This window comes from Oryctolagus cuniculus, chromosome 16 (genome assembly GCF_964237555.1).
Source record: "Oryctolagus cuniculus chromosome 16, mOryCun1.1, whole genome shotgun sequence".
NCBI classification, from domain to species: Eukaryota; Metazoa; Chordata; class Mammalia; order Lagomorpha; family Leporidae; genus Oryctolagus; species Oryctolagus cuniculus.
Genome location: NC_091447.1, coordinates 60,978,941 through 60,998,262, shown reverse-complemented (window position 1 = coordinate 60,998,262; position 19,322 = coordinate 60,978,941). Strand labels below are relative to the sequence as shown.

The 19,322-nt window shown below is 58.2% G+C and overlaps 1 protein-coding gene across 1 annotated transcript in view; it reads right to left on the bottom strand.

Moving 5' to 3' along the window:
- Positions 1 to 1,346, bottom strand: part of ADGRE1 (adhesion G protein-coupled receptor E1) — a gene marked incomplete at its 3' end in the record, with an annotated part of 60,575 nt that extends 59,229 nt beyond the window's left edge. The window contains 1 exon segment of the mRNA XM_070059510.1: positions 1,195 to 1,346. Coding sequence (XP_069915611.1) covers positions 1,195 to 1,225 — 31 coding nt within the window.
- Between the last annotated feature and the right edge of the window lie 17,976 nt (positions 1,347 to 19,322).

Below are 19,322 nucleotides of genomic sequence, written 5' to 3'. Positions count from 1 at the left end.
AATTTACTTTTATTTATTGGAAAGTCAGTATCCAAGGGAGGGAAAGGAGAGAAGACAGACAGACAGAGAGACGTCTCCCGTCCATTGGTTCACTCTCCAAATGGCCAGAACAGCCAGGGACGAGCCAGGCCTAAGCCAGGAGCCAGGAGCTCCATCCTGATCACCCACGTGAGTGCAGGGACCCCAGCACTTGGGCCATCTTCTGCTGCTTTTTTTTTTTTACAGGCAGAGTGGACAGTGAGAGAGAGAGAGAGAGAGAGAGAGAGAAAGGTCTTCCTTTGCCTTTGGTTCACCCTCCAATGGCCGCCGCGGCCAGCGCACTGCAGCCGGCGCATGGCACTGATCCGATGGCAGGAGCCAGGTGCTTCTCCTGGTCTCCCATGGGGTGCAGGGCCCAAGCACTTGGGCCATCCTCCACTGCCTTCCCGGGCCACAGCAGAGAGCTGGCCTGGAAGAGGGGCAACCGGGACAGAATCCGGCACCCTGACCGGGACTAGAACCCGGTGTGCCGGTGCCACAAGGCAGAGGATTAGCCTAGTGAGCTGCGGCGCCGGCCTTCTTCTGCTGCATTCTCAGGCACGTTAGTAGGGACCTGGATCAGAAGTGGAGCAGCCGAGACTCGAACCAGCGCCCGAATAGGATGCCAGTGTCACAGCAGCTTCACCCACTACACCACAGCTCCATCTTCTCCGCTTCTTCTGGGGGCAAATACAGCACCAGACCATGTGGCTTTCAATTCTGGGGCTACCCCCTTGCTGACCAAGTGGTCTCAGGGAAGCAACTTCATCTCCTTTCCCCATTTTCTCTTGCACAGTGGCGCCAACGACGGCTCCGTGACACAGAAACGGTGTGACGACGGCACACCATCCACGCTTGAGAAGCTAGGGCCAAAGGGGGTGGTTGCCCAGGCGTCTGCCTCCACCCCCTGCACAGCGCCCCCAAGCTCAGGGCTCTCATCCTCGAGTTCCCGGCTCTATCCTCAATGCCTGGAGCAGCATCTGCCGCAGGTGCTCCAGAAACCCACGTCCAAGCCATGACGGGAAAGAAGCTGGCCTGACAGACATGACGGCCAGCGTTACAGGTGCCCCGGCACAGGTGTCTACACTGTCGGCTCTGTCGGCTGGACCATCCGTGGCCCTCCTCCCTTTTCCTCACCCCCTCTGCCAGCCCAGGCCTCCCCCAGCCCCCACTCACCGCAGAAGAGGAGCAGGCTAAAGCCCCACATGATGCTCTGGTCCTGTCAGAGAGGGAACCCTCCTGTTGAAATGCTTCTAGTGGGCGGAGGCAGAATTGCTCAATGCCCCGGGCGGAGCCTCAGTGCCCTCTCACCGAGATGCGGACGCTGAGGGCAGGCAGCCCAGCAACCCCCGATTTTCCCCTCTGAGCCGGGGACGCACTCCCTTCTCCCTGGCCCTCCCACCACTTCCCCCTTTCGCTTTCCTTTTCCCCACCAACATCTGTCTCCCGCATTTCACTGCACCTGGTCAATGTGCATCCACTCCCTGCTCCCAGCAAAGGCCCCAAGCCCCCAGGGCTCTTCCTGGCCCGCCCCACAAAGCCCACCACCATGCACCCCGATCCCAAGATTTACCATATCATGAACCTCAGCCAGCAGGGGTGTCCACGCCCCAAGAAAGGCAAGGAGGCTCGGAGAGAGGTCACTCGTCCATGGTCACCTGGGCACCAGGCTTGAACTTGGACACAGTTAAGCCAGAGGCCGCCGAAATCAGGATCCATACAGTCATCCGCTACGTGTTCCCTCTGCCCCGGACTCTGTGTAACCCCTGCCTAGAAACACCCCCTTCCGGTTCCCAGACCCTGCCCCACAACCACGGGCATACATACATGCACACGTGTATATGCACAAATGTACACACGTGCACAAGCACACACAAGTACACAAGCATGTGAATTCACACATATGCACACATATGCACGCATGCATATGTGCACACGTGTGCTTGTACACACGCACGTGTGCACATACAGCATGCACACATTCACACATGTGTCTACACATGTGCACACGCATGTGCACATGCACACAGCATTGCACATGCACACATATGCACATGCATGCACACATTCGCGTTCACAGGCACGCACATGAACTGCACACATGCATACGCATGCACACATATACATGCACACACGTGTGTGCGCACACGCACAGAGGTCTAGTGTTATCTTACAGTCCCCCACACGCAGAGCCTGGGACAAGCACTCTCGTGAACTCCGTGTCCTCAGGAAGTTGACCCCAGGGAACAGCAGCTGGGGCGGGGAAGGCAGAGCGCCAGTAGCAGGCGGGTTCTCAGAAAACCACATCCTCACCAGGAACTCGGGGCAGCACGGACTGCACTCATCAGAGCTGCCCCACCAGGGGCAAGGGAGTGGGGGCTCATGCTCTCAGCTACCACCCGTCGTCCCCTGAGCCTCGCTCCCATGATGCTTCAGGCCTGGCCCTCCAGCAGGTCCACGTAACCCCACAAATGAGAAATGCCACAGTGGCTGGCAACGTCAGGCTCACGGACCCAGAAGCAGCAGTGGCTTCACCCACAGGCCACAGGAGCCGAGCAAAGACCCAGCCCGAGTCCTCGAGAAGAACCCCGCTCAACTCACTAAGATGAAGCTCCCACTTGGGGCTGTCACAAGAAAGACTGCACTTAGGAATCCCCACCACCACCGAGAGTCAGCCTGCAAGGCCCAGCAGCAGGGAGGGGGTGCAGGGGGCTGCGCCGTGGTGTCCAGCAGCACTGGAGGGAACTCATTTTTGGCAGCCCAGACCCTGTCCCCACCACTTGCCTCAACATTCTCATCTGTAAAAATGGGCATACCCCAAGTTGCATCCAAATCTCTCCCCCCAGGGGCTGAGGTGCATGTCAGAAGTGCGGGCATGGCGGGCTGGGGCACAGCTAGTGCCCTGTGTGCTGGCCACACGCGGTTAACTGTGGCCGGATCCCTTGGACGTCGCCCATCTGTCTGGCTGAGATTCCCTGCCCCCGCCCTTCAGGTCCTCTTTTTTTTTTTTTTTTTAATTTTTTTTTTTTGACAGGCAAAGTGGACAGTGAGAGAGAGAGACAGAGAGAAAGGTCTTCCTTTGCCGTTGGTTCACCCTCCAATGGCCGCCGCGCTGATCCGATGGCAGGAGCCAGGTACTTCTCCTGGTCTCCCATGGGGTGCAGGGCCCAAGCACTTGGGCCATCCTCCACTGCACTCCCTGGCCACAGCAGAGAGCTGGCCTGGAAGAGGGGCAACCGGGACAGAATCCGGCGCCCCGACCGGGACTAGAACCCGGTGTGCCGGCGCCGCTAGGCGGAGGATTAGCCTAGTGAGCCGCGGCGCCGGCCCCTTCAGGTCCTCTTAAGATGCTCCTGGTAGCTAGATGCTGAGTGGGGCACCTGGGCACCCTGGGGCCAGCATCTGCCCCTGGGCTTTCACAGCCTCCGGGGCCACTGCATTCCTCGGCTTTGATCAGCAAAGCCAGCGGTGTAGCATCTTCGACCCCATCCCGCCCTGCCTCTCCCTCCCTCAGTCTCCCTCCCTCCCCTTTCTCCTAAGCAATGCAGTCCCGTTAGCAATCTCCTCTCTCCTACCTTTCCCAGATCTTGTCCATTTTTATCGCATTTCTGCACAAGTAAACTCAACACCTGCCTGCTCTCTCTCTCGCTCGACTATATCCAGCATCCCCCCGTGCACCTGTCACCTGTCCATCTCTCCAACCCTTGTAAGGAGCCCGTGGTGACCTCGGGCCACCTAGGATCGTCTCCCATCCCCAGCTCCCTACGTGAGACAGCAGCAAACACCAGTGAGGATGTGGAGAGAGAGAGGCTCTTAGACACCACGCGGGGAATGCACCTTGGGACGGTCACTGTGGAAAACACTGGAGATTTCTGTAGACCAGATGGAACTGCCTTGGGACCCGGCCAGCCCATTCCTGGGCAGCTCATCAACAGATACGGACTCGGGGCATCAAAGTGACACCTGCTGCACCATGTGTATCCCAGCACCGCTCCCAAGAGCCAAGGCGTGGAGCCAGCCGAGGCATCCACCAGAGGATGAATGGACAAAGGAGACGCAGTGTGGAATCCCATTGTGTAGGAAGACGGATGGAGCTTGAGGATGCCATGGGAAGTGAATTAAGCCACACGCAGGAAGACAGAGGCCAGATGTTCCCCCTCATCTGTGGGAGCTTAAAAAAAAACTCAGTCTGGGGCCCAGCGCTGTGATGTAGCAGGTAAAATCGCCACCTGCAGGGTCGGCATCCCATAAGGGTGCCAGTTCCTGGCTGCTCCACTTCCAATCCAGCTCCCTGCTAATGCTCCTGAGAAAGCAGTAGAAGATGGCCCAAGTCCTTGGACCCCTGTACCCACATGGGAGACCCAGAAGAAGTTCCTGGCTCCTGATTGGTGCAGCTCCGGCCACTGGGAGGAGCTCATTATCCTCCCCACCACAGCCGGGGTCCCCCAGAGCCATGCCCACCCAGAAGGGCCAGCAGGGCTGAGGGCTCTGGGCTGCAGCCCCGCCCACCCCCACCCCGGGGACAAGGACAGCAGGAAGGGGACGCGGAGGAAGTGGCCAAATCCAGAGAGCAGCTTGCAGAGGCTGGAGCCCTCGTGACCCTCCCAGCAAAGGGGAAAACACAGGGCTGTCAGAGCCGAATCAGCCAGGAGGCAGCCAGGGAGGTCACTCACCATCACACAGAGCGTGGAACCAAGCTGGGAACCTGAAACCCACCCCCTCGAAGGTGGGGGCAGCTTAGGGCCTCAGCCACATCCCCCCTACCCTGCACACCCCACCCGAGCTTCCTGCTGCCTTGCACATGGAGCCTGGGGTCATTACCAGGATGCACATGACCCTCCCTCATCCTACTCTGGTTTCTTTGTCTCGCTTCGTCGACCCCTTCCCCAAAACCTCGGCCAACTTCAAGCAAATGAAGCCCCCTGGAGGGGACGCCCGGCTGACCCCAGGCACCAGCTGAGGTCCCCGTCCTCTGGCTGACAGCTCACAGCCGCCCCTGCCCTCCACGGAACCAGCCACAGCCCAACAGCTGCAGAGCCCCCAAGACCCAGGCCGCCGAGGGTCACGGAGACACAGAAGACACCCCCAGTGACCCCAAGGTGACATCAGCCTGCAGGTGCCACTGGGGCTCCGAGCGCCCCAGGGGGTCCAGTGGAGGCCGGAGTCCCTGGATTAGCTCCTTCTGTGCCTCCCTGCTTCCCTCCCTCATTAACCCCAGCAGGCTCCAAGCTCCATCTCAGGCCCACGTCTGAAGCGCACCCTCACCACCACATCCTATGCATCCTTCTGATATAAGAAGTGTCACCTCCTCCAGGAAGCCTGCCTTGATAGCCAGGTCAAGGTGAAAAGTCTCCTCTCCTTGATCTCATCTGTGCTCATGGGGCCAGTTCCTCCAAGCAGGAGAGGAGTTTCTCTATGAAAACCTCTCTTTATCATCTCAGAGATGGAGAGAGCCCCTGCCCACTGGTTTACTGCCCCCAGAGACCCATAACGGCCAGGCCAAAGCTGGGAGCCAGGAACCCAGTCGAGGTCTCGGACATGAGCAGCAGGGACCCAAACACTTTGCCGTTGCTGCTGCCTGCCAGGCATGCACCAGCAGGCAGCCGGGGTCAGGAGCTCAAACCCAGGCGCTCCCATGGGGGACACAGGTGTCTCCTCACCACTAAACCCAACACCTGCCCTGGGAAGGAACTCCATTTGCTGTTATATCCTTTAAAAATGAAGGAGCAAGGCTGGCGCCACAGCTCAATAGGCTAATCCTCTGCCTAGCAGTGCCGGCACACCGGGTTCTAGTCCCGGTCGGGGCACCAGATTCTGTCCCGGTTGCCCCTCTTCCAGGCCAGCTCTCTGCTATGGCCCGGGAGTGCAGTGGAGGATGGCCCAAGTGCTTGGGCCCTGCACCCCATGGGAGACCAGGAGAAGCACCTGGCTCCTGCCTTCGGATCAGCGCGGTGCGCCGGCCGCAGCACGCTGGCCGCGGCAGCTATTGGAGGGTGAACCAACGGCAAAGGAAAACCTTTCTCTCTGTCTCTCTCTCTCACTGTCCACTCTGCCTGTCAAAAAAAAAAAAAAGGAGAAAATGAAGAAGAGAAACAGATGAGTTTCCTGAGCTCCTGAGCCCACTCCTACCCCCAGAGAACCAGGACACTGAAGGGGTGGGAGGTGAACGGCTGGACAGACGGACAGGGTCCTGGATGGGAGGTGGTGGCTGAGAGACAAGCCCATCATCTTCCCACACGGGGTTTCTAGCTGACCTGTGGCCCCTCAGGCTTGTTGGAGGCAGCCAGGTCCATGTTCTAAGTCCTCCAATGAGATGTAGCTTTGGATGGCTGGGGTGGGGGCTGATTGGTGCCGTGGTGAAGACCACCTGGGACTTTCACATCCCGCACTGGATGCCTGGGTTTGGGTCCCCTTCACTCTTCCCACCCAACCCCCCACAAAGATTTATTTATTTGAAAGTCAGAGTTGCACAGAGGAGGAGAGGCAGAGAGAGAGAGAAAGAGAGAGAGAGAGAGAGAGAGAGAGAGAGAGAGAGAGAGATTCCATCTGCTGGTTCACTCCGCAATTGGCCACAGCGGCCAGAGCTATGCCAATCTGAAGCCAGGAGCCAGGAGCTTCCTCCAGGTCTCCCACATGGGTGCAGGGGTCCAAGGACTTGGGCCATCTTCTACTGCTTTCCCAGGCCATATCAGAGAGCTGGATTGGAAGTAGAGCAACCAGACTCAAACTGGTGCCCATATGGGATGCTGGCACTACAGGCACCGCCCCCCCCCCCCTTAATTCCAGCTCCCTGCTCACGGGCACCCTGAGACTCAACTCTTGGCCAACTGCCTCCCACGTGAGAGCCCTGGGTGGAGCTTCTGGCTTTGCCCTGGCCCCGCCCCAGCCAGCCATTGCCGGCACGTGGGGATAACTCCGCGCGCGGGAGCTCTCTGTCTCTCTCAACCTCTCTCCCTTTCAAATAAGTATTTAAAGAAAAAAGTCGTACAGAGCTGATCTCACCGTGAATGATAAATGCATTCAACCTTGGAAAGATAAGAAACCCGCGAACCCTGCACTTCCTTAGCCGCGAGCTAAACTTCTCCGCGCAGCTCAGCTCCCAGAGCCGCCGCCTGGGTGCTAAGAGCTGCACCCGTGAGACTAGAGCGTGGTCACTTCCTGCGGAGCTGACACACAAGGGCACTTCCCAGGCTTCACGGAAAAGCTAAGCCTGACCGGGCACGAGACAACTCCAAAACCCACGCAGACGTGAGGGCGTCCAGAAGTGACCAAAAATCACGCACGGACTTCAGAATGCTTTGCAGCCAAACAGGCGCCCTTGTGCCTGCCGTTTTCCCACGGCTCTGAGGGTCGGCCCCCGCGTGCCACGGCGTGGACGTGGCAGCGCCTTTGTCCCCTCCCCCCGCAGCCACGCACGTTTTGCAGGGGCTCCTGGCCCAGGCCCAGTTTCTGGGGAGGCAGAAGAGCCGCGGAGAGGAACTGCTCTCCCCGCCCCTGCCTCCGGACACCACCCCTCACAGACCCCAGAAGAGGATGTGGAAGTGCAAGGGTGAAAAAGAAAGATCCTCACAAGTCATCACCCCCACCCCCGGCCCGGGGAGCAGGGTCTGGCAGGGGGGGAGTCGGCCCTCACCCCAGGCTAAAGCAGCCAGCGAGGGGGGCCTCCAGGCCTGAGCAGGCAGAGGGGACCCCCAGGAGGAGGGAGCCCAAGGAGCAAACCAGGAAGTTTCAAGATGTTCACAGCGGGGGGCGGGGGTAGTGGCTACCACACGGGATCCCACAGCGGAGGGCCTGGGTTCAAGTCTGGTTTCGGGCTCCTGCCAGTGAACCCCCACCCCCTCAAGCAGCAGGGGGCTTCAAGTGCTTGTTCACTTGACACCCGCATGGGAGACCTGGATGGAGTTCCCGGGTCCTGGCTTGACCTGGCCCAAGCTCAGCTGTTGCAGTCACTTAGGGAGTGACTCAGTGAGCAGGAGTGCCATCTCTCCATCTATCTAATAAATGAAATTTAAAAAAAAAAAAAATACGTAGGGGCCGGTGCCGCGGCTCAATAGGCTAATCCTCCGCCTTGTGGCGCCGGCACACTGGGTTCTAGTCCCGGTCAGGGGACAGGATTCTGTCCCGGTTACCCCTCTTCCAGGCCAGCTCTCTGCTGTGGCCCGGGAGTGCAGTGGAGGTTGGCCCAAGTGCTTGGGCCCTGCACCCCATGGGAGACCAGGAGAAGCACCTGGCTCCTGCCTTTGGATCAGCGCAGTGTGCCGGCCGCAGCTTGCCAGCCGAAGCGGCCATTGGAGGGTGAACCAACGGCAAAAGGAAGACCTCTCTCTCTCTCACTGTCCACTCTGCCTGTATATATATATATATATATATATATATATATATATATATATATAGCCTTGGGGCCAGTGAGGTGCCACAGTGGGTTAAGCCATGGCTGAGGAGACGCTGGCATCCCGTATCAGGCACCACTTTGAGTCCACAGCTGCTCCACTTCCAATCCCACTCCCAGCTAATGCACCAGGAAAACCACCTGGCTCCCTACCACCCCACGTGGGAGAACCGGATGGAGCTCCCAGCTCCTGACTTCGGCCTGGCCCAGCTCCAGCCATTGCGGCCATTTGGGGAGTGAACCAGCACATGCAAGACTTCTCTCTCTCTCTCTCTCTCTCTGGCCTTTCAAATAACTCAGACTTTTGAAAAATTTTAGTCTTACAAAAAGACCACAGAAAAACAGAACTAAAAAAGTTTACTTGAGTGCAAAGATTTGTGTTAAATTCCTGCATGTTCTTCTCTCTTTTTTTTTTTTTTTTTTTTTTTTTTTGACAGGCAGAGTGGACAGTGAGAGAGAGAGAGACAGAGAGAAAGGTCTTCCTTTGCCGTTGGTTCACCCTCCAATGGCCGCCGCGGCCAGCGCGCTGCGGCCGGCGCACCGCGCTGATCCGATGGCAGGAGCCAGGAGCCAGGTGCTTTTCCTGGTCTCCCATGGGGTGCAGGGCCCAAGCACCTGGGCCATCCTCCACTGCACTCCCGGGCCACAGCAGAGAGCTGGCCTGGAAGAGGGGCAACCAGGACAGAATCCGGTGCCCCGACCGGGACTAGAACCCGGTGTGCCGGCGCCGCTATGTTCTTCTCTTGCTACGCGTTCTCCGTGAGCGCCTTTTATAAAATGAATTTATTTAAAAGACAGTTTCAGAGAGACAGAGAGAGAGGTCTTCCATCCATTGGTTCACTCCCCAATTGGCCACAACGGCTGGAGCTGCGCCGATCCGAAGCCAGCAGTCAGGAGCCAGGAGCTTCTTCCAGGTCTCCCATGTGGGTGCAGGGGCCCAAGGACTTGGGCCATCTTCCACTGCTTTCCCAGGGCATAGCAGAGAGCTGGATCGGAAGTGGAGCAGCCGGGTCTTGAACTGTCGCCCATATGGGATGCCGGTACTGCAGGAGGTGGCTTTACACTCTCCCCCGCAGTGCCAGTCCCTCTGGGAGTGTTTTGAAGACCCCTTGCGTGCATGGACTTCAGCATCTTTGCACCAAAGTCCACGCATCTTTGAATTCCATTTTCCCGCCGGCTTTCTGAAGCCCTGAGCTTAGAGCGCGGGATTTCCTCACCCTAACAAAACGCCCCGGGCCGGCATCTCATTGTTCCACAGGCCACAAGCTGGCCTGCTGGGCCCGCTGCTCCCGGGGCGGGCCTCTGTGTGCACGTGTGTGCATCCAAATCGCTCCTCGCGACACCAGGTCACCCCATCATAACTCATCCCTGTGTACACACACGTGTGTGCAAATCACGGCCTCCACAGGCAGGAGTACCAGGCCCTGGCCCTGACTGCTGGCCGCCGGCCTCTGGTCACCGGCTCACTGGGTGAGAGCGGAGAAAGAGCGGCCCTGGACGCAGAACACAAAACCCCCAGAAAGGAATTTATAAAGGGGTTTATGAGGGGCAGGTGCAGCTGCAGGTGGAACTTGGACAGACCGAGCAGGCCACCATGGGTCCTCCAGCAGGTGTTCCGGTTTGCATGATGGCAGTGTGGGGACGGGGGAGGCCCCGTGCTAACAGGGCTCAGCTGGCCAGGGCTCCCTGCTGGGCCTCCCAGCCACCTCCTTCCAGCCAGCTACCAGTGTTGTCCTCATCAGCACAGGGGATCCACAGCCCCGGCCACTGGCCCTGGCCAGACCCCCGACAAAGGGAAGAGATGACGGTGGCTTCCAATGCACCGGGGGTGTGTTGGAGGGGCACAGCCGAGCCCCGACCTCCCGTGCTCCCCATCCCAGCGTCCCAGGGAGGCAGCAGGGCTGGCTGAGGTCGCTGAGCCCCCTGCCCACCTGGAAGACCCGGATTAGCGAGTTTCCAGCTCCTAGCATGGGTTCGAGTCCCAGCTCCGCTCCTGATTCCCGTTTCCTGCATTGAGAGCAGCTGAGGGCTCAGAGAGCTGGGCCCCCGCCACCTGTATGGGAGACCTGGATGGAGTTCCTGGCTCCCGGCTTCAGCCCGGCCCAGCCCCTGGCACTTGGGGAGTGAACAACTCAGCCCAGACCCTGGCATTTGGAGAGTGAATAAGGGGGTGGGGTCCCCCTGCCTTCACTCTCTCTCCCCCCTTCCTCATTCTCTCTTTCAAATAAAATCAAATTTAAAAAGCAAATAAAACGAAAGTGTTGAGTGCTGAAGCCAGATCTACAAAGGCCACCAGAGGGCAGCAAACACTGGTGCCATGGGTACAGGATGCAGACAGAGGGGACAGAGGGGGACATAGGGGACAGGTGGGGGCAGGTGGGGACAAAGAAGGACAGAGGGGACAGATGGGGAAAGAGGGGACAGGTGGGGACAGAGGGGGACAAAAGGGACAGATGGGGACAGGTGGGGACAGAGGGACAGAGGGGTCAGAGGGGACAGATGGGGACATGTGGGGAAAGAGGAGACAGGCAGGAATAGAGGGGACAGAGGGAACAGGTGGGGGCAGGTGGGGACAGAGGGGACATGTGGGGATAGAGGGGGACAGAGGGGTCAGAGGGGACAGATGGGGACAGGTGGGGGCAGGTGGGGACAGAGGTGACAGGTGGGGACAGAGGGGATGGGGACAGGGGACAGGTGGGGATAGAGGGGACAGATGGGGACAGGTGGGGACAGGTGGGGGCAGAGAGGACAGAGGGGGACAAGTGGGAACAGGGGACAGGTGGGGACGATCTCACAGGACCTGAGCCCCAGGTGCTAACACGGCCTGCCGGATCCCCTGGACCAGCCGCACTCAACTGGACAGTCCCGGCCAGAGTGACAGGCTGTCCAGGAAAGTCTGCTCCGTGGCTGGAATTCCACAATTACGTAGTCATTCCTTCAGCTAAAATTCCTGCGTCACATGCGCAGAGGGTACTCATTCACCCGCTCCAGCTGAGACCCTTAGAAAGCAGCAGAGGAAGCTTTAGGCCGCGGGAAGGGGCTCTGGGTAGAGCCCCGCCCACGGATCTCTCGGCTTTCTCGACAAGAAGAGCGTGTGTGTCTCCTCACAAGGCAGGTCCAACCCCCCACCCCCAGGAAAATGCTCAGTCCCCAAGCCTCCTCCAGCCCCCGGCTCCTCCCTCGTCCCCTATCTTGGTCACAGGACGACGGGTGGGAACCCTGGGAGAATCCTGGCCTCTGTTTGCTGGTAGGGTGAGTCTACATTTCGTGGGGGAGCGCGATGGTGCTCATCTGCCGGGATGTCGGAAGTCACGGGAGCTGCTGGCCAAATCAGGGCTCAAAGATAGGCCGTGTACAAGCAGGTGTGTGTACGCACACACACATACATATGCAGCACGTTGTACACATGAGCATGCATGCACATTGTACACATGAACATACATACACACATGTATATACATGCACACATGAACATACATACACGCATGCATATGCACATATATACACGTTTATACATGTGCATATACACATACATGTGCATGTGTGTGATACATACACATGCATGTGCAAATGTGTGCACGTGCATACATGCATGAGAACATGCATATACATGCACATATACACGTGCGTGTGCATGTACATGCACATATAAATATGCATACACACTTATACACACACCCACATGCAAATGTACACACACATGCATGCATACGCACATACATACATACACATGTACAGGTGCATGTGCTTACACATTTATACACATACATGTACATGCATGTACACATATACACACATGCATACGCACATACATACACAAGTACAGATGCATGTGCTTACACATTTATACACATACATGTACGTGCATGTACACATATACACACATGCACACGCACATACATGTGCCTGCACACACATACACAAGTACAGATGCATGTGCTTACACATTTATACACATACATGTACGTGCATGTACACATATACACACATGCACACGCACATACATGTGCCTGCACACACATACACATGTACAGATGCATGTGCTTACACATTTATACACATACATGTACATGTATGTATACATACACACATACGCACATACATATACCTGCACACACATGCACATGTACAGATGCATGTGCTTACACATTTATACACATACATGTACATGCATGTACACATATACACACATGCATACGCACATACATACACAAGTACAGGTGCATGTACTTACACATTTATACACATATGTGTACGTGCATGTATACATATACCCACATGCATACACACATACATACACATGTACAGATGCATGTGCTTACACATTTATACACATACATGTACATGCATGTACACATATACACACATGCACACGCACATACATGTGCCTGCACACACATACACATGTACAGATGCATGTGCTTACACATTTATACACATGCATGTACATGCATGTACACATATACACACATGCACATGCACATACATACACCTGCACACACATACACATGTACAGATGCATGTGCTTACACATTTATACACATATATGTACATGCATGTGCACATATACACACATGCATGTTCACATGCATATACATACACATATACAGATGCACATACATGCATACATGTACACATATACACATGCATGCTCACATGCATATACATGCACGTGTATACACGTGCATACATTCATACACACACATACATACGTATATATAAAGCCACAGTCATTTCCCTGCTCCCCAATCCTTCCCAGAATCCGAGGATGTTATGCCACTACCGTCCAGCAGGGGGCGGGCCTGGCTTTAATTTGGGGCCGTCAGCAGCAGGCCTGTCCCTGTCTCTCTGATGCTTTCCCGCATCTGTGTCTGACCGATGGACGTCTGCCTGCCAGCATTTGGAGCCTCATCTATTTCACACGCATTCGCTAGTGGGTTTTAGCTGGGTATTGATTTATTTGAAAAGCAGACAGAGAATGACACGCAGATGGAGACGGCTTGCATCCATGGGTTCACTCCCCAGATGCCGCAACAGCCAGGGCTGGGCCAGGCAGAAGCCGGGAGCCAAGAGCTCCCTCCAGGTCTCCCACGCGGGTGGCAAAGTCTCAAGCACTCGAGCCGTCGCCGCGGCCACCAGGGTGCACGCTGTCAGGGAGCCCACACTCACCACGGCACCCAGCAGTGTTGCATGCATGTATGTGTCTGTCTGAGTCGACACGTGTCTGTGTACGGGTGTGTCCGTTGTACGAGGGTGCCACTGTATCTGGGTGTAGGCGATCTGATTTTCAGCTTCCAGAGCTTTCCTAGGGAGGGGAGTGATGAGGGCTGTTGCTATGGGGACAGTACCCTCGTATCTGTCTCCACAGCTGTGTGCGGTGCTCGCCTGTTGCACTCGCCCAGGTATTTTCCCCGCCTGTGTCCGTGTGCGCTGTGCCTGGCTGCCGGGGGTGTTGGGGGTGGGGGGGAAACGCACACTTTACATCTGGGAGCCTCTATTGTTGCATCTCCCTGTTTGAACCTTTGGGGGCTGTTCCATATTTTTTTAAAAAAATTTTTATTTGTTTTAATTGTATTTGAAAGACACAGAGATAAACAGAGATCTTCCACCTGCTGGTTCCCTCCCTCCATGCCCACAACAGCCAGGGCTGGGCCAGGCTGGAGCCAGGAGCCAGGAGCCCAAAGCTTCATCCGGGTCTCCCACGTGGGTGCAGGGACCCCAGCACTCGGGCCATCACTGCTGCCTTCCCAGGGGGCTGGGTCAGAAGTGGGGGTGCCCCAGTGTGAGATGCAAGCGCCCCAAGTGGCTTGACTGGGGCACCCAACGCCCACCGGTTACTCCCGGTCACCAGCACAAGCCAACAAGCCAGCGCATGAGTGATATCAGTGACTTTCTGGAAGATTCTTCCATTGATCCAACGACTCACTGCCCCTTCCCATGTGAAAACAAAGCACCCATCCCCGTTGTGTTAACTCTTAGCTTGGCTTTGGCCAATGCCACCGAGAGGAGTCGACGCGCTGGGGCGGCCGGAGGGCTCCATCCTGCCGCGAGCCTGCCGTATCCTGAGCCTAGCGCGTCTCGGGCCATGCTGCTGCTTCCGGAAGTAGCCCGGACACAGCACAGCCGCAGCCGGCCTGGGAAGAAGGTGCTCCCACGACTGCAGCAAAGCTTAATGGGTCCCAGCGTCTGCAGTACCAGGCCAGCCCCAGATCCAGGGGAGACAAGGGCTAGGCGGCCAGGTGGCCTGACGCGTGGGGAAGAGGCGGGGCCAGCCGGAAGCCCTCAGCGTGGTCCTTGATCCCTGGTGGCCCCGGTGCCCTACTCCACATCCCCTTCCCAGCTCCATGGCTCCTCAGACACAGAGAACCCGTCCCACCAGACGTCGGGGCCCACAGCCTGCACCTGGGCAGGTGCAGACAGGTGCGAGTGGGCACTAATTTACTCGCAGTTGAGAGGAGAACCAGGACGCGACAAGGTCCCCGCCGGCCGGCAGACAGGGTGAAGAGGGCAGCTTTGCTCTCCAGTGGTTATGACGCTGCCTGGGGTGCCTGCACCCCACACCAGAGAGCCTGGGTTTGCATCCCAGGTCCCCTCTCAATCCCAGCTCCCTGCCAACACGCTGACCCTGGGAGGCACTGGGATCCATGTGGGAGCCCCGGATGGAGCTCTGACTGCACCAGCCAGGCTGCAGGCATCTGGGGAGTGAAGCAGCAGGTGGGAGACTCCCTCTCTCCCTCCCCCTCCCTCCCTGTCTTTCTCTCCCTCTCCCTCCCCTTCTCCTCCATCCATCTCTCCCTCCCCCTCCCCCTTTCCCTCTCTGTCCTCCTCCCCCTCTCCCTCCCTCTCTCCCTCCTCCCCCCTCGCTCTCCCATCCCCTCCCTCTCCCTCTCCCTCTCCCTCCCCCCTCCCTCTCCATCTCCCTCTCTGTCCCCCTCCCCCTCTCCCTCCCTCTCTCCTTCCTCCCCCCTCGCTCTCCCATCCCTTCCCCCTCCCCCTCCCTCTCCCTCCCTCTCTCTGCCTGTACAAAGACAGTGGTTTTGCACTTGACACATGCTGATTTTACTCCCTTAGACAATTTTCTCTTTCTCTGGTTCAAAGAGGTAAAGTGACTCCCAAACCTCCACGCCTGACCCTGCAGACAGACATGACCCAAGAGCCCAGCATCGTGCTGGAGCCCGGTCCCCCACCCCTACACTCTCCTGCTCACATGACCACGCGTGAGCCCCTATTAGACGGTCAGGGACAGGGTGCCCAGCGTGGGAGAAGCAGGAAGGGCACGATCGATCCGGAGGCACCCAGCCTGCTCCCCAGGTCAGTGGTGGTGGCTCACAGCCCAAGTCGGCCCCGGCCCTGATGCTCCCTCCGCCCATCCCCCAGCCTCCCTGCTCCCCGGCCTCAGAGGCCTATTTCAAGATTCCAAGTTTTGACTTGTGAGCGTAAAAAGATCTAGGAAGAGGGGGAGGGGGAGCCAGCACGTAATTGGGGAAGAAGGCTTCGGTTTTGCAAGATGAAAAAGTTCTGGAGATGGCCGGAGGTGGCGATTGCACAGCTCTGTGGCTCTGCTTGACCCCTGCTGAGCCGCTGCCTGCAAAATCGCTCAGAATGGTAGCTGCCGGGTGTATTTCACCACAACTTAAAAAGCAGAGTCTGTTACATAAAGATGAGGTCTGGTCATAAATAATAAATGGGAAAGGATACTCGAGGCCTGCGTCAGCTTCCCGCAGGTGCGGAGGGGCACTCCGGGTGGAGCCAGACTCCAGACGAGTCTCCCCCAACCCAGACAGCCTCCAGGTGATCAGGCACAGGAGGACCAGTGGGTGTTTAGCCCAGCAGCTGCAAGGCCGGCTGGGCCCTGGCGTCCCCACAACAGCACCTGGTTTAGCCTCCCAGCTCTGGCTCCCTGCTAACGCCCACCCTGGGAGGCAGCCGGTGACGGCTCAAGGACTTGGGTTCCTGCCACCCACGGGGGAGTCCCGGACGGAGCTCCTGGCGCCGGGCGTTTGGAGAGTGAGCCAGAGGTTCAGAGCCTGCTGTCCACAGAGCTCCCCACACTGCAAACGGCGTGCGTGCAGCTTCCCTGTATCAAAGGGGACGCAGCAGGCAGCGGGATGGCACAGCCTCACCACCAGCCCAGCACGCAGCCACCCACACAGACCAGCGGCTTCCCAAACCCCTGGGACTCTCAGTCCACCAGGGCGTGCTCCGCCCACACGTGAGCATCCCTCAAGCAACGCCGGCGAGAGGTAGTGAACACGTACCCAAGCCCCCTCCCTGCTCCATGTTCTAGCTGACTCCCAGCAGGGGTGAGGGCACCCACTCACACCCAGCCCCTTCCCCTGCTCCATGTTCTACACTGACTCCCAGCAGGGGTGAGGGCACCCACTCACACCCCAGCCCCCTCCCCTGCTCCATGTTCTAGTGACTCTCAGCAGGGGTGAGGGCATGCTCACATCCCAGCCCCCTCCCCTGCTCCATGTTCTAGTGACTCCCAGCAGGGGTGAGGGCACCCACTCACACCCCAACCCCCTCCCTGCAGCTCCTGTTCTAGCTGACTCCCAGCAGGGGTGAGGGCACCCACTCACACCCCAGCCCCCTCCCTGCTCCATGTTCTAGCTGACTCCCAGCAGGGGTGAGGGCACCCACTCACACCCCAGCCCCCTCCCCTCAGCTCCATGTTCTAGCTGACTCCCAGCAGGGGTGAGGGCATGCTCACATCCCAGCCCCCTCCCCTGCTCCATGTTCTAGTGACTCTCAGCAGGGGTGAGGGCACCCACTCACACCCCAGCCCCCTCCCCTGCTCCATGTTCTAGAGACTCTCAGAAGGGGTGAGGGCACCCACTCACACCCCAGCCCCCTCCCTGCAGCTCCTGTTCTACACTGACTCTCAGCAGGGGTGAGGGCACCCACTCACACCCCAGCCCCCTCCCTGCAGCTCCTGTTCTAGCTGACTCCCAGCAGGGGTGAGGGCACCCGCTCACACCCCAGTCCCCTCCCCTGCAGCTCCTGTTCTAGCTGACTCCCAGCAGGGGTGAGGGCATGCTCACATCCCAGCCCCCTCCCCTGCAGCTTCTGTTCTAGCTGACTCCCAGCAGGGGTGAGGGCACCCACTCACACCCCAGCCCCTTCCCCTGCTCCATGTTCTAGTGACTCTCAGCAGGGGTGAGGGCACCCACTCACACCCCAGCCCCCTCCCCTGCAGCTCCTGTTCTAGCTGACTCCCAGCAGGGGTGAGGGCACCCACTCACACCCCAGCCCCCTCCCCTGCTCCATGTTCTAGTGACTCTCAGCAGGGGTGAGGGCACCCACTCACACCCCAGCCCCCTCCCTGCAGCTTCTGTTCTAGCTGACTCCCAGCAGGGGTGAGGGCACCACTCACACCCCAGCCCCCTCCCTGCAGCTGCTGTTCTAGCTGACTCCCAGCAGGGGTGAGGGCACCCACTCACACCCCAGCCCCCTCCCCTGCTCCATGTTCTAGTGACTCCCAGCAGGGGTGAGGGCACCCACTCACACCCCAGCCCCCTCCCCTGCTCCATGTTCTAGTGACTCCCAGCAGGGGTGAGGGCACCCACTCACACCCCAGTCCCCTCCCCTGCAGCTCCTGTTCTAGCTGACTCCCAGCAGGGGTGAGGGCATGCTCACATCCCAGCCCCCTCCCCTGCAGCTTCTGTTCTAGCTGACTCCCAGCAGGGGTGAGGGCATGCTCACACCCCAGCCCCCTCCCCTGCAGCTTCTGTTCTAGCTGACTCCCAGCAGGGGTGAGGGCATGCTCACATCCCAGCCCCCTCCCCTGCAGCTGCTGTTCTAGCTGACTCCCAGCAGGGGTGAGGGCACCACTCACACCCAGCCCCTTCCCCTGCTCCATGTTCTACACTGACTCTCAGCAGGGGTGAGGGCACCCACTCACACCCCAGCCCCCTCCCCTCAGCTCCATGTTCTAGCTGACTCCCAGCAGGGGTGAGGGCACCCACTCACACCCCAGCCCCCTCCCCTGCAGCTCCTGTTCTAGCTGACTCCCAGCAGGGGTGAGGGCACCCACTCTTCAGTGCTGCCAGTCTTCCTCATCTTCCTCCCCCACTTCCTTTCAGCTCGTTCCTGGGACCACCTGCCAAGTGGCTGCACCCCTAAATCCTTATCTTGGGGTCCGTCTTGGGCGTGGAGGGAACCAGAACACGTCAGGAGTGAAAAGGATTGTGTCCGATGACTGCACTAGGACAATCGCAGGGAAGGCGCCAGGCAGACCAGGCTGTGCTGTCGCGCCTCTCAGCGTGTGAAGGGACAGACATAGAAGACGGCAGGGAACCAAGAGTTAAGTGGGACCAACTCCTCACAAGTGGCACTGCGACAGGAGATAACCCCCAGGACCTTCTGTCTCCCCAAAGCCTTGGAATTTACACAGGAGCTAAGGAACCTACGTGGAGACTGGAGATGGAGATGGAGATGATGGAGATGATGGAGATGGAGATGATGGAGATGGAGATGATGGAGGTGATGGAGATGGAGGTGAGGGAGATGGAGATGATGGAGATGATGGAGGTGATGGAGATGGAGGTGATGGAGATGGAGGTGATGGAGGTGATGGAGATGGAGGTGATGGAGATGGAGGTGATGGAGATGATGGAGATGATGGAGATGATGGAGATAGGGATGATGGAGATGATGGAGGTGATGGAGATGATGGAGATGATGGAGATGATGGAGATGATGGAGATGGAGATGATGGAGGTGAGGGAGATGGAGATGATGGAGGTGATGGAGATGGAGATGATGGAGGTGATGGAGATGGAGGTGATGGAGATGGAGATGATGGAGATGATGGAGATGGAGATGATGGAGATGGGGATGATGGAGATGATGGAGGTGATGAGATGATGGAGATGATGGAGATGATGGAGATGATGGAGATGGAGATGATGGA